The 15,202-nt window shown below is 46.0% G+C and overlaps 1 protein-coding gene across 2 annotated transcripts in view; it reads right to left on the bottom strand.

Moving 5' to 3' along the window:
• KIF5A (kinesin family member 5A) overlaps positions 1 to 14,152 on the bottom strand; it is a 33,302-nt gene extending 19,150 nt beyond the window's left edge. The window contains exon 1 of one of the 2 annotated variants that reach the window (XM_047787040.1): positions 13,756 to 14,152. In XM_047787040.1, coding sequence (XP_047642996.1) covers positions 13,756 to 13,884 — 129 coding nt within the window. In that variant the 5' untranslated portion in view covers positions 13,885 to 14,152. The remainder of the gene's footprint in view (positions 1 to 13,755) is intronic. The other variant, XM_047787041.1, reaches the window with a different exon arrangement.
• Positions 14,153 to 15,202: the final 1,050 nt, after the last annotated feature.

Genomic DNA, 15,202 nt, shown 5'->3' with positions numbered 1-15,202 from the left:
CCTCCACAATCTACCTCCATTACAGAGCGAGGCTGCTTTACATATATTGACATGTCCAAGATCAATTATGTGAAGAAACAATGTGTATAGTGTGATTATATATTTTTCATAAGCATACTGGTAGACTAGACTTAGCAAAAAAACATGGAAGACTTTGTACAGATCCGTTAATGCTGGTTATCCCTCGATAGCAGAATGACAGGAACTTATATTTACTACATTTTTTTCTGTGCTATGTAAATGTTTTACAATGACAACATATTGCTTTTAAATTAAAAAATAAAATAGTATAGATGATGTTATAGAAAAATGCATAATGACACAATAAGGAATGCACAAAATAATTTTAAGAAAAAGGTGGTTTTTTGAAATAGTATGCAGTGTAAAAACACACCAAAAAGTCTATAAAGGATTATTCCGGGAGTTCCCGTTGTGGCGCAGTGGTTAACGAATCTGACTAGGAACCATGAGGTTGCAGGTTCCATCCCTGCCCTTGCTCAGTGGGTTAAGGATCCAGCGTTGCCGTGAGCTGTGGTGTAGGTCGCAAATGCTGCTCAGATCCCGTGTTGCTGTGGCTCTGGCGTAGGTCAGCAGCTACAGCTCCGATTCGACCCCTAGCCTGGGAACCTCCCATATGCTTCGGGAGCGGCCCAAGAAATGGCAAAAAGACAAAAAAAAAAGGAAAAAAAAAAGGAGTTCCCGTCATGGCTTAGTGGTTAACGAATCCGACTAGGAACCATGAGGTTGCAGGTTCGATCCCTGGCCTTGTTCAGTGGGTTACGGATCTGGCATTGCCGTGAGCTGTGGTGTAGGTTGCAGACGCGGCTTGGATCTGGTGTTGCTGTGGCTGTGGCATAGGCTGGTGGCTACAGCTCCTATTAAACCCCTAGCTTGGGAACCTCCATATGCCACTGGTGCGGCCCTAGAAAAAAAGACAAAAAAAAAGGATTATTCCAATTTTTTAGGATTATTCCATTTCTGTAAAAAATTATATATATGTATACACATTTTACAGAAAAACATGTTAATAGTGGTTACTGTTGGACAGTGGGATTTTAGGAGACTGCTTTGTTATTTTTGTTCTTTTTGATTTAGAGTTAAAACTATTCTAAAATGGTCCACAAATAACAAATGCTGGGGAGGGGTGCGGAGAAAAAGGAACCCTCCTGCACAGCTGATGGGAATGTAAGTTGGTACAACCACTATGGAGAACAGTATGGAGGTACCTTAGAAAACTACCATATGACCCAGCAATCTCACTCTTGGGCATATAACCGGACAAAACTTTCCTTGAAAAAGACACATGCACCCACATGTTCACTGCAGCACTATTCACAACAGCCAAGACATGGAAACAAACTAAATGTCCATCAACAGATGAATGGATTAAGAAGATGTGGCATATATACACAATGGAATTCTACTCATCCATAAAAAAGAACAAAGTAATGCCATTTGCAGCAACATGAATGGAACTAGAGACTCTCATACTAAGTGAAGTAAGTCAGAAAGAGAAAGACAAATACCATATGATATCATTTATATCTGGAATCTAATATATGAAACCTTCCCACAGAAAAGAAAATCATGGACATGGAGAACAGACTTGGGGTTGCCAAGGGGGAGGGGGAGGGAGTGGGAGGGAGTGGGAATTTGGGGTTAATAGATGGAAACTATTGCCTTTGGAACGGATAAGCAACGCAATTCTGCTGTATAGCACTGGGAACTATGTCTAGTCACTTATGATGGAGCATGATAATGTGAGAAAAAAGAATATATACATGTATGTGTAACTGGGTCACCTTGCTGTGCAGTAGAAAATTGACAGAACACTGTGAACCAGCTATAATGGAAAAAATAAAAATCATTATAAAAAATAAAACTATTCTAAAATGAAATTATTTTTAAATAAGAAAAATTTGTTTTAAAAACAATGATATTAATATTCTGACTACATAAAGAACTCTCATAATTTAATAACAAAAAGACAAATCTAACCAGAAAAATATGGACACAAGTTAGGTACTAACAATAGAAGAACTAAATATGTTCAATGAACATAAAGATGTTCAACATTTTTTTTTTTGTCTTTTTGCCATTTCTTGGGCCGCTCCCGAAGCATATATAGGTTCCCAGGTTAGGGGTCTAATCGGAGCTGTAGCCACCGGCCTATGCCAGAGCCACAGCAACACGGGATCCGAGCAGCGTCTGCAACCTACACCACAGCTCACGGCAACGCCGGATCCTTAACCCACTGAGAAAGGCCAGGGATGGAACCCGCAACCTCGTGGTTCTTAGTCGGATTCATTAACCACTGAGCCATGACGGGAACTCCAATGTTCAACATTTTTTAGGACAAAAGCGGTAACATCATTTTTCACCTATCAAACTGGAAAGCAAAAACTTAGCTGTAATACCCAGTGTAGATGAGGGTTCAAGTAGGTATTAATTTCCTTGAAATGAGCACCCTCATTCTTTTCTGGTAGGTCAGTACATCCATACTTTTAAGAAGGCAATTCTGAAATACATGATCGAAAGCCCTGAATTGTACATATCCTTTGATCCAGATATTCTACTCAAGAATGCATATTACAGAAATATTTGTAGCAAATATTTAGCTACCAGAATGTTTGTTATCAACACTGCTTATAATAATGAGAAATTGAAAACAACTGAAAGGAGTTATATTTAGAAGAACAGTTATATAAGGAATTGATTAAACTATGGCATGTACATATATTTTTTTCTTTTTTTTCTTTTTTAGGGCCGCACCTACGGCCTAAGTTCCCAGGCTAGGGGTTGAATCCGAGCTGCAGCTGCTGGCCTACGCCACAGCCACAACAACATCAGATCTGAGCTGCATCTGCAACCTACGTGGTAGCTCACAGCAACAACGAATCCTTAACCCATTGAGCAAGGCCAGGGATCAAAGCTGCATCCTCATGGATGCTAATCAGGTTCTTACTGCTAAGCCACAATGGGAACTCCGATATATTTTATTCTTTACTGCTATTTAAAATGATGTTATAATAGAACACCAATAAATCTTAAAAGTGTGTCAAGTGAAAAAATCTCAAACTCAAAGAGCACATACTGTTTTATTCCCTTTATATAAAGTTTAGGAATAAACAACACTATTTGCAGTGATAGAAGTCAAAGTAGCAGTTTCCTCAGGGGTGATATTGACAGGAAGGGGGCAAAAGGGAACTTTCAGAGACAATAATAATGCCCTTGGATTTCCCGACGTGGTGCGGTGGGTTAAGAATCCAACTGCAGTGGCTTGGGTGGCTGCAGAGGTGTAAATTCAATCCCCAGCCTGGCGCAGCAGGTTAAAGGATCGGGTGTTGCCACAGCTGCAGCGAAGGTCCCTGGCCCAGGAACTTCCATATGCCATGGGTGCAGCCATAAAAAAAAAATTAAAAGAAAAATGCTCTCGATCTCAATCTGGGTAGTGGTCACATGGGTGTTAAAATGTTTAAAAATTCATCCAGCTGTTTGCATAAGATTTGGGCACTCACTGTATGTAAATCATACCTCAGTAAGTGCTATCATAAAATATATCATAAAATGATATGATAATGGCTCTTAAAATATGAATTATGCACATCTTTATTGTTAATAAGAAAAATGAATATTAAGACTATGAAATATCATTTTAACATTTCAAAGTGGCCAAAATAAAATAGTTTGACAATGCATTGCATTGGCTGGGCCCTTAAATATGGATAAGGTCATTCAATTGTTTGTAATAGCAAGTGATTAGAACAACCCTAAATATCCATATCCATCAATAAGGTCTGGCTAAATAAATGATGGCATATCCCTACAACAAATTATACAGTCGTTAAAAAGAATGAGATAGACTTTTTAAAAAATCTTTTGTCTTTTTTAGGGCTGCATTTGAGGCATATAGAGTTTCCCAGGCTAGGGGTCTAATCGGAGCTACAGCCGCAGGCCTACATCACAGCCACAGCAACACCAGCTCCTAGCCGCGTCTACGACCTACAGCATAGCTCACGGCAACACTGGATCTTCATGCACCACAATGGGAACTCCCATGATATAGAAGGATCTCCAAGGCACATTGTTAAGTAAAAAAAAGCAAGTCACAGAACAGTATTACAGTATGCTACCATTTGTGTTAAAAAAAGTATATGCATATATACTTTTATGCATATATACATAAAGTATATGTATATATGTATTTGCTTGTAAATATATGATATTCTTTTAGAAGGATGCATTAAGAAACTGGTAGTAAGGCAGTTTTCATTTTTTTATTTATTTTTGCTTTTTTTTTTAGGGACACATCTGCAGCATATGGAAGTTCCCAGACCAGGGGCTGGGTCGAATCGGAGCTACAGCTGCCGGCTGGCCTATGCCACAGCCACAGCAATTTAGGATCCAAGCCAGGTCTCTGACCCACACCACAGCTCACAGCAATGTCAGATCCTTAACCAACTGAGCGAGGCTAAGGATCAAACCTGCATCCTCATGAATACTAGTTGGGTTCTTAACCCACTGGAGCCACAACGGGAACTCCTCTTTTTTTGAATTTTAATTTTTATGGCCACGCCCACAGTATGTGCAAATTCCAGGGCCAGGGACTGAATCCGAGCTGCAGCTGCAAACTACACCACAGCTGCAGCAATGCCAGATCCTTTAACTCGTGCCTCTGCAGTGACTGGAGCCACTGTATTGACTCAACCCACTGAATCACAGTTCGGGAGTTCGAGTTGCGGCCCGGCGGAAAGAAACCCGACTAGGAACCATGAGGTTGGGGTTTGATCCCTGGCCTTAATCAGTGGGTTAAGGATCTGGCGTTGCCATGAGCTGTGGGGTAGGGTTGCAAATGCAGCTCAGATCTGGCATTGCTGTGGCTCTGGCGTAGGTTGTCGGCTACAGCTCCGATTAGACCCCTAGCCTGGGAACCTCCATATGCCGTAGGTTCAGCCCTAAAAAGACAAAAAGACGGAAAAAAAAAAAAAGACTCGACCCACTGCACCACAGAGTGAACTCCAAGGCTGCCTTCTGAAAGGGGAACTGGGTGGCTAGGAACGAGGAGTAGGAAGGAGAATTACTTTTCATTGTATATCTTTTTATATCATTTGAATTTTGTCACATGCATGTAAGACATTCAAAAATTAAGCACTTTTTTAAATAAATAAAATTATGTAGGAGTTTCTGCTGTGGTGTAGTGGGTTAAGAATCCAGCAGTTCACGTCGCTGTTGGAGGCATAGGTTCAATTCCTAGATGGAAAACTTCCATATGCTGCAAGTGCAGTCATTAAAAAAAATAATTATGGCAAAAAGACAAGAAAAAAAATTATGAAAGAATTCCCATTGTGGGGCAGTGGAAATGAATTTGACTAGGGACCACGGGCTTGCAGGTTCGAGCCTCAGCCTCAATCAGTGGGTTAAGGATCTGGTATTGCAATGAGCTGTGGTATAGGTCGAAAACATGGCTCTGACCCTGCATTGTTGTGGCTGTGGTGTAGACTGGCAGCTGTAGCTCTGATTCGACCCCTAGCCTGGGAACCTCCATAAGCCACAAGTGCAGCCCTAAAAAGAAAAAAAAAAAATTATGTAAAATATTTAATGATGGTGAAATAGTCATGATATTTTGTTAGTGAAAAAAATTAGATAACAAATAATATAGAGTTTATGATATACTTTTATTAAAATTACTGTATGTATATATGCAATTAAAAACCACTGGAGGGAGTTCCCATTGCAGCTCAGCGGAAATGAACCCGACTGGTATCCATGAAGATATGGGTTTGATCCCTGGCCTCGCTCAGTGGGTTAAGGATCCAGCATTGCCGTGAGCTGTGGTGTAGGTTGCAGACACGGCTTGGATCTGGCATTGTTGTGGCTGTGGCTGTGGCTGGCAACTGTAGCTCCGATTCTACCCCTAGCCTGGGAACTTCCTTACGCCACAGGTGCAGCCCTAAAAAGTCAAAAACAGCAACAACAACAAAAAACCAACAACGCCCACTGTAAACAAATACATCAAATTGTTAACAATTTTGTGGAGAGGTGGGATTTTGAGTGATTTTTAGTTTCTTCTATGTGCTTTTCTGTTTTTAACTTTACCAGCAATTAAAGTTATTATTGTTGTTGGAGTTCCCGTCGTGGCACAGAGGTTAACGAATCTGACTAGGAACCATGAGGTTGCAGGTTCGATCCCTGGCCTTGCTCAGTGGGTTAACGATCCGGCGTTGCCGTGAGCTGTGGTGTAGGTCGCAGACGTGGCTCGGATCCTGCGTTGCTGTGGCTCTGGCATAGGCTGGCAGCTGCAGCTACATCTCCGATTCGACCCCTAGCCTGGGAACTTCCATATGCCGTGGGAGCGGCCCAAGAAATGGCAAAAAGACAAAAAAAAAGAGTTATTATTGTTGTAATCAGATTATGTTTAGCATTATTGAAGAAAAAAACGTACCTTGATTCTTTTTTAAGGTTTGAGTGAGTTTATGAATTATTCATAGGACTTTAGTGATTTTTTATTTTTTATTTATTTATTTATTTATTTTTTTGGTCTTTCTAGGTCTGCACCCTCGGCATATGGAGGTTCCCAGGCTAGGGGTCTAATCGGAGCTGTAGCTGCTGGCCTACACCAGAGCCACAGCAACGCCAGATCTGAGCTGTGTCTGCAATCTACACCATGGCTCACAGCAACACCAGATCCTTAACCCACTGAGTGAGGCCAAGGACCAAACCCACAACCTCATGGTTCCTAGTCAGATTCGTTTCCCCTGTGCCACAATGGGAACTCCAGGACTTTTGTGACTTTTTCACCCTTTTTATTTATACAGTTCATATTACACTTCATTACAAAGAATAAAATTTTTTAATTTTTATTTTGTTCTCTTCTGATAGAAATCTTAACTTTACTCACTCTCCTATCCTTCAATATTTCCACTTGGCGCAAAGGTGCTAAGGTCAGAGGGGGAAAGAACCATCTGCTGTGATAGTGTTAGAGCTTGAAGGGACCTCAGAGGTTGTCCTGTCCTTTGCTATTCTGAGGGTGGTCCCTGAAGTAAAAGGGATTTCACCTGGGGGCCTGTGAGAAATGCAGAATCTCAGACCTCACCCAGACATCCTGAAGCAGAAGTTGCAGCTTCGCCAAATCACAAGGTGATTCATATGAACTTACAAGTTTGAGAATCACTGCTCTGCTCTGTTATCCTCCTTCACAAATCATGGAAGTGATTTGTGAATCAACAAGGAGCCAGCAGAGAGCTGATATTAGAAATCGGATCTCCTAACAGTCTTGTCAAGTGCATATTCTGAAATGCCAAAATACAAAGATTAAAATTCTTATTTCATAGAATAAAATCATACATTGTAACAATAAACAGATTTAATTTTTAAAAATTTTTTATTTTTTGCTTTTTAGGGCCAAAGGTGCAGCACACGCTAAAGGCCTACACCACAGCTCACAGCAACACCAGATCTTTAACCCACTGAGCAAGGCCAGGGATCAAACCTGAGTCCTCATGGATAACAGTCAGGTTTGCTACTGCTGAGCCACAACAGGAACTCCGAAATAATAAACAGACTTAAAGTGGCCTTGGTGCCTCTTCCTCCCAGTGGTAAGACCTTTCTTCCATTTTGTTTTTATTTTATTTGCTTATTTATTTTTGCTTTTTAGGGCCACATCCACAGTATATGGAGGTTCCTAGGCTAGGGGTCCAATTGGAGCTACAGCTGCCAGCCTACACCACAGCCACAGCAACGCAGGATCCAAGCCACCTCCATGAACTACTCCACAGCTCATGGTAACGCGAGATTTTTAACCACTGAGCAAGGCCAGGGATCAAACCCGCAACCTCGTGGTTCCTAGTCAGATTGGTTTCCACTGCACCACAACGGGAACTCCTGTTTTTATTTTATTTTTTAATTGAAATTTGTTTCTTGAATTGTAATCTAACTCAGTATTTCTCCCAGCCAGTGGTGGCCAAGAAACAGAAACAAACGAAACATGTCCATCTCAGGCCAGTGACTCTCACCTCTTCTCCAACAATGATGTCTACCCATGCTTCTTGAAGCCGGGCATGCAGCCAAAGGGGATTAAATATAACTCTCGAGCCAACCTTGCCCCTCCCTTCTTCCCTTCTGGGAATCTGGGGATAGACTCTCTCTCTTTAATACTCCCAGTTACAGGATTCCAGAGGGTGCTCTGGAGGCATTAAAATGGAGGGCGCTCTCCAAGTGCTGAAGGCAATTATTGCCTGAGGAACCCCTTTTCCTCAGCCTAGGCTGGGAGGAAAGAAGAGACCAGAGAGGGAGGAAGGGTAATGTTCTCAGTACCACGAGGATAAAAAACATCCAAGAGCTAAAAATGGGTGCACTTAGTAATCTTGTGAGCGGAGGAAGCCATAGGCATAATTCTAGGGTTCTGGGAAGGCTTGCTACCACCTCCCTTCTCTGGATTGAGCCCTTAAATTTCAAATCCAGTTCATTTCTTTTTGCTAAGATTTTTCTATCTGTTCAAGGAGAAATGTCTTTTAATTTTCCATTGATTATATTCAAGATGAATGCATGGGTCAGATCTTTTCACAAGAAAAACTATTCCCATGGTTTTCCACTTTTTCTGCCTCTCGACTACTCACAGGGGAAACATCACGATTATTTACATCTCTCATGACACATAATTACTCTGAGTCAGACTGTAGTATGTTGTGGGGGATTTCTTATCAGAATCTGGGGAAGTGTATGTACAGTTAGCAAAAGCCATTTGGGGGGGGTGCACCCACGGCATGTGGAAGTTCCCAGAGCAGGGATTGAATCTAAGTCACAGCAGCAACCTAAACCACAGATGAGGCAGCACTGGATCTTTAACCCAAATGTGCTGGGCCAGGGATCCAACTGGCACCACCACAGCAACAGTGCTGGATCCTTAACCCCCACAGTGGGAACTCCAGCAAAAAACATTTCTGATGTCCCCTCCCAGGACTCTTCCCAGGCCACTCTACAGCCTGGATCACCATGCAGACCAAGAGTTTCCTGAAGGCAGAGATTCTCTCTAAATCCCAACATCAAGCAGAGTCCCTGGCCCACAGGATGCTCTTCATAAATATTTGTTGAATAAACACAGTTATTGATGGAAGAAGGGAGCAAGAAGATCCTAGGGACCTGGATGTTTGGATGAAACAACTGGTAAAGGGGAAAATGTTAACCACTTCCCAGTTGTGTCAAAGGCTAGCTTGCAGGGAGATGGCATATATAAAACAATATCATCTAACTCTTATCAGGAGTTTATTATTATGCCTGTCACTGTGCTAAACAGTTTATACACATTATCTCATTTAATGCTCATAGCAATCCTAGGAGGTAGGTACTGTGATTACTACATTTTATAGATGTGAAGACAGGTTCAGAGAGGTAAGGCAGCTTTCGCCGTCACAAAGCTGAGAAATAGCAGAGCAAGGTTTCAAACCCAAGCCGTCTGATTCCAGACCCACATTGCCAAAGTGATTCCAGAACCGATGAGCCAACACTGCGTCAGAGCCTTATCCTGGCTTTTCCTTCCCCTCCCCCATCTTCCCCCTCCTGTTGGGATTTTCTCCAAGTGTTTCTGGACAGAATGAAAGCCCTTCATCACTCCCTTTTTCCAACCTGAACCCCTTTTTCAGAAGAATGCAGTTTTCTCCCCCCCACCCTCCCTGAGGAGCCTCCCTCCCCGTCTCTACCTCCAGGTAATCCAAGACCCTGTGAGTTAGTGCAACATCAGAACTGAAAGACTGTTAAGGGAGACAGGCTCAGAGAGACCCTCCGTCTTTGAGGAATGTCTCCGAGATGCGCTCTCTCTCTCCACTCATAGCAGTATAAGCACGCCTCCGTGCCTCCTCCAGAGGGCTTCTCTTCCGAGTCCTGCAACTCAGGCCTATGTTCTCCTCTGACTCACTCCAAGCCTCCCTGTTGTCTCCTGTCCAATTCTGTCTCCCAGCACTTTCTGGAGTTTTCTTTTTTTTTTTTTTTTGTCTTTTGTTGTTGTTGTTGTTGCTATTTCTTGGGCTGCTCCCGCGGCACTATGGAGGTTCCCAGGCTAGGGGTCGAATCGGAGCTGTAGCCACCGGCCTACGCCAGAGCCACAGCAACGCGGGATCCGAGCCGCGTCTGCAACCTACACCACAGCTCATGGCAACGCCGGATCGTTAACCCACTGAGCAAGGGCAGGGACCGAACCCGCAACCTCACGGTTCCTAGTCGGATTCGTTAACCACTGCGCCACAACGGGAACTCCTGGAGTTTTCCACTATGGTAGCTTTCCACTGAAGCTAGTAGGAGAGCATAAGATCAGGGGTCCAAAGATGACCAACCTTTTCAGTCTTCACTAAAGCACTGGGTAGAGGCTGAACTTCTGAGCACCAGGCTTGATTTCCATAGTGACACCCCTGGGGATTGTTGCCATGGTAATGCTAGAGGACACTGGCCACAGCTAACATTACCTCCCCTCTCCATCTTCCTTCACGAAACTTCCCCAAGGCTAAGGGGGTGGGGGGTGGGGGGGAATATCAGATATCAAAGGAATTCTGGACCCTCCCAAAATAATACCCGATTCGGCTCTGATAATTCTGCAGGCCCCAACCCGACTTGTCCAAATGAGGTACTTGATGGCCCTGGCTTTTTGTCTCCTTAACCATCAGGAGATCTAAGGGAGGCAGAATGTGGTAGATACTGAATGAGGGGAGGAGGGAGGGAGAGAGGAAAGGCAAGAGAGAGGAAGAGATGCTGCATTTCTTTACTGTCAGACACCTCCTGTGCCTGTAAAGATGTGCAGCTCAGACAGCAGACACTCTGCCCACCAAGACCAAGGCAGAGACACTTAAAAAGGTCCACTTAAATAGTCACAGTGGAGGAGTTTCCATCATGGCACAGTGGAAACAAATATGACTAGGAAACATGAGGTTGCGGGTTTGATCCCTGGCCTCATTCAACGAGTTAAGGATCCAGTGTTGCCGTGAGCTGTGGTGTAGGCTGCAGATGCAGTTCGGATCCTGCGTTGCTGTGGCTGTGGTGTAGGCCGACACCTGCAGCTCTGATGAGACCCCCTAGCCTGGGAACCTCCATATGCTGCAGCTGCAGCCCTAAAATGACAAAAGACAAAAAAAAGAAAAAAAGTCACAGTGGATTCTGAGCGACGCAAAGAGCACAAAGCACATGGCACACACAGACAGTGACCCAGACACCCTTCTGCTATGACTCAGGCCATTAACTTGGGCTAAGCCCCATTTCCCAGATTCCCGAGAGAAGTCAGGGGACAGGGGAGGGATAAGGCTCACAGGGCTGTCTTCAGCTTATTCTCTTCCACTTTGCCAAGCAGAAAAAGCCCACAAACATTAGAGACTCTGTAGCCCAGAGCTAGCCGCAGTGCTGCAGCAGAGAGAGCCGTCAGAGAAGGGAGCAGGGGTTGGGCTTGCAGAGATTAGCCTCTCCCACCCTCATTCTTTCCTCACCTTCCCAGACATCCCAAAACAGCTTCCTCCACTAATTCCTCAGTCAGTTTCCCATACCCTGGGCTCCAAAGGGAGCTAGAGGAAGAGAAAAGAGTGGGGGATTTCTTTCCCTTATGGGGACCCTCAAGGCGCTCCTCAAAATCACTTCTCCTCTAGCCCTCATCCTCCTGAATGAGAAATGAATGGAAAGGCTGGGCAGACGAGCTCCCAGGATGCTGCCTGAGACAAAATGGCCCCCCATAAGCACTTACCTTGGTGTGAGAGATTGACAGGAGGGACTAGAGTAAGGGAAGATACAGAGTGAGACAAAGGTACAGCCCTGCAAATATCAGGCAAAACGGATCAAGAAGGACCAGCTGTGGCGTAAGATAGGATCTGAGTTGGCAGGGGCCCTGGGCCTCTCTTCATCTCTCTTCCCTCCTGCTTTCACCAAGTCTCTCCTATTTAACTGAGCAAATTGGACAGATCAACACAACTCCCAACAACACCCAGAGAGGGATGGCCCAGGGAGCCTAAAGGAGATGGTTCAGATTTACCCAGATTTAAGTCAAGGAAGATAGACTTAAAAGTGGAAGCCTTTTGTGGCTTTGCTCCTCCATAACCACCTTGCTTCTAATTTTCTCAAGCTTTATGGGAGGCCCTCAAGCTCTTACTTTCACAGCTAATGCCTGCTGTCCAGACTCTTCAGAGAAGAGGCCCCAGGGGTTGATCCAGGCATTCTTTTAGCCTGGCTAGACAGACCAGACTGCAAGGTCTATGGCCCTTGAGACAAAGAGAGACAGGGGCCCTCTCTATGTGAAAAAAACACACATACACAGCACATGCACAAGGCAAAAGCTCTCATTTGAGTTCACAGTGTGGGTGAGAGAGCCTGGTGACAAACTAGAGCCCCTGGGGACAAGACATGTAAGCAAATCTCTTCCTACAGCCTGTTTACTCGAAGTCCCATTCTCACTGGTTCAGAAGGCCCAGACTCCCTTCCCTTTTTTCCTTCATCCTTTTCTCAAGCATTCCCTGCGCCCAGCACTGTGGATCAAAAATACATAAGATGTGCCCCTGACCTTGAGGACGGCCCTTATATGGGCCCTTCTCAAACTGGCTACAGTTTCCTGGCCCAGCACCCCTCAAGCCCTACTAGACTTGATCCCAGACCCTTTCATCCCATAGCCTGACAGTCCCTACCAACTTAGAAGAGGAGGGGAAGGTGAGGAACTCCCTAGGAATTCCTTTGGAGTCATCCCAGATAAAAGTCCAGAACGGAAATCTGTGGAGGCAATGTGATATACAGAAGGAAAGACATAAGCTTTGGAATTACAGATTTAGGTTCATATCCATGAATTAACAGTGTGACCTTGAGAAAGTCAGTTGACTTCTTTGGGCCTCAATTGCCTCATCTGTAAAATGGAAATATTAATACCTTCTTCAGAGCGTTGTTTTAAGGATTAAACAATATATGCAGCATAATGAGCCCACAGAAAACACTATTGCTCCTTCTTAATAAGGTCTCTTCTGTGGGTAGGGGTTGTCATGATGAGGTAGAGGAGGTGGCTTGCCACTTTTTATTGGATTATCAAGAGATAGGATGAATAAGCAACTACTTGTTAGGATATCAGGTTTGGTTATTTTTATTTGTTAGGGTGAATCGGCGGGTCTGAAATCCTCCTCCTACTGTACCTGGGAGGGAAAGGCAGACATTTCCTTAGGACTCAGAGGCTCCTCCATCAAGCTGGGTGTGGCATCAATGTATTTCTTTCTCCGAAAACCTTTTCTCAGATCCCTGCCCTCCCCCCAAGTCCAGGCTGTAACTACTTCAAGGGATGATGGAGGCCGGGGTCCTGGAGTCCACTTTCATTTACACCTCCGCAGAGACCTTGGACTGCCCATCCCCCACCTAGCCCACCCACTAGTCTTCCCCTCCCTCCCTGGGTGTTGGAGGGTAGAGATCTGAGCCAATAACAAAGGGAAGATGCTCTTTCCCTAGGGAAGAGGGAAAACATCAGAAAAACACGGGACTGGCTCTAGGGGTGGGGACGCTGCAGAGAGCAGCAAAGGGGCGTTGGGTGCATTGATCGTGGGAAGGCAGCCCCCTCCCACTCTGCGGAGACTCGGCCGCCGGCCTGGCCAGGCCACACCCAGCCATCCTGATGCAGGGAGAGGAGGGGCTGCGGCGAAAAGGATGGAGGATGAGCAGCGGAGAGGGGGCGCAGAGACAGGCAGGAGCTAGGGCTCTGCGGAGTAAAAGATTCAGCCTCCCCGTCCCCTCTCCGAAATTCCCTCCGGGGGCGGCACTCACCCCAATAACGACGCTGTCGTCCCCTTGGAAAATGGGGATGAACTTGTCCCCCCGCAGAATCTCGGCCTGGTTCAGGGGCCGAAATCGGCAGAGCACCTTGATGCTACATTCGTTGTTGGTCTCCGCCATGGTGGTCGCCGGCGTGAGGCTGGGGCACTTCTTCGGCTGCAGGGGTCGCGAGTGCTCCGGCGGAGGGGGGCTCAGCTGAGGCCGAGGCGGAGGACAGGTGCTCGGTCTCTGAGGCTCAGGGAGCTGTGGCGGGTGACCAGGCTAACGCTAAGGAGCAGGGCTGGGCCACGCTTCCTCTCTTCTGCTGCACGGGGGATGCGGGCGACCTGGCGGTCTGGTCCTCTCTGGGCGCTCTGCCTCTCGGTCCCTCGCGCTGCAGCGCTGCGCTGCGGGCCTGGGCGGGGCGGCGATGGAGGAGCGGGGCGGGGCTTCCTTCGCTGGGGGGTGCTGCTCCGCGGCGCCCACCACCCAAGCGAGGCACCTGCGCTGTCATCGCGCCTCCTCGCCCCACCCCTAACGCTTGCTCGATTACCCTGTCCTCACCCCTTCCCCACCCAAGTCACTCTCTGCCTTCCACCCCCCCAAATGCCTGACCCGTCTGTCCCTCACCCCGGCCTCCACCCCCTGGAAGGGCTAAGGAGTCTGAGGTGGGCCTGTCTTCTGTCCCAGGAAGAGTCAGCTGTGCTTCCATCTCCTTCATTCCAAGGCATCCTTCACCCTCATCACAGTCCTCGCTCCAAACTGGGAGCACAAAAACCCTCGCAAAGATTCCCAACCCACTCGACCTTCAAGGGCAGCTGCCTGTACCCCTATGGAAGGAAGTGCGTGTTCAAGTCCCATTTTTCAGGGTGTCAGGGGAGTTCTCCCCTTCCCTTTCTGCGTGCAAAGATGCACTCTACTCTCTCCCCAACATACACACCAGGACCCCAATTGGAAGGAAGACAAACTCCCATTCTGTTATCAGAATTCAAAAGCAGATAAGACTCTCATTTTTTCTTCCTAGGTTGGGGCTGAGAAGGAGGTGGGCTAAGAGTAACTTTTGCAAGAAGGGAGGAACAAAGCAGTGATGGAGGAGGACTTTAGGAGTGGGTAAGGCCAGAGGGGCTTTGAGAAAGGATTTCTAGGGCAGACATCTGCATTTGGGCTTCAGGCAGGTTTAGGCACCTATGTGAGTGTGTTTCCTGTCCCAGAACTGTTGGACAGAGTCCCAACACCCCAAGCCCCTTTTCAGGCTTTTTTTTTTTTTCCCCTCTGTTTCTCCTCTTTCCCTGGCCAAAAAAAATGCCAAGCCTTTCTTGTCCTTCCTCCCTTTGGATCAGACTCGTGCTGCAGACCCTGGGCAGAACCACCTAGAAGCTGGCTGGATTGATTTTTCTCCACGTCACAGGGCCTCTGCTGGCCAACAGAGTTAGACTGCAGGAATTGAGGCTCTAGGCCA

The sequence above is a fragment of the Phacochoerus africanus genome, chromosome 7, assembly GCF_016906955.1.
Source record: "Phacochoerus africanus isolate WHEZ1 chromosome 7, ROS_Pafr_v1, whole genome shotgun sequence".
NCBI lineage: Eukaryota > Metazoa > Chordata > Mammalia > Artiodactyla > Suidae > Phacochoerus > Phacochoerus africanus.
This window is presented reverse-complemented; position numbering and strand designations above follow the sequence as displayed.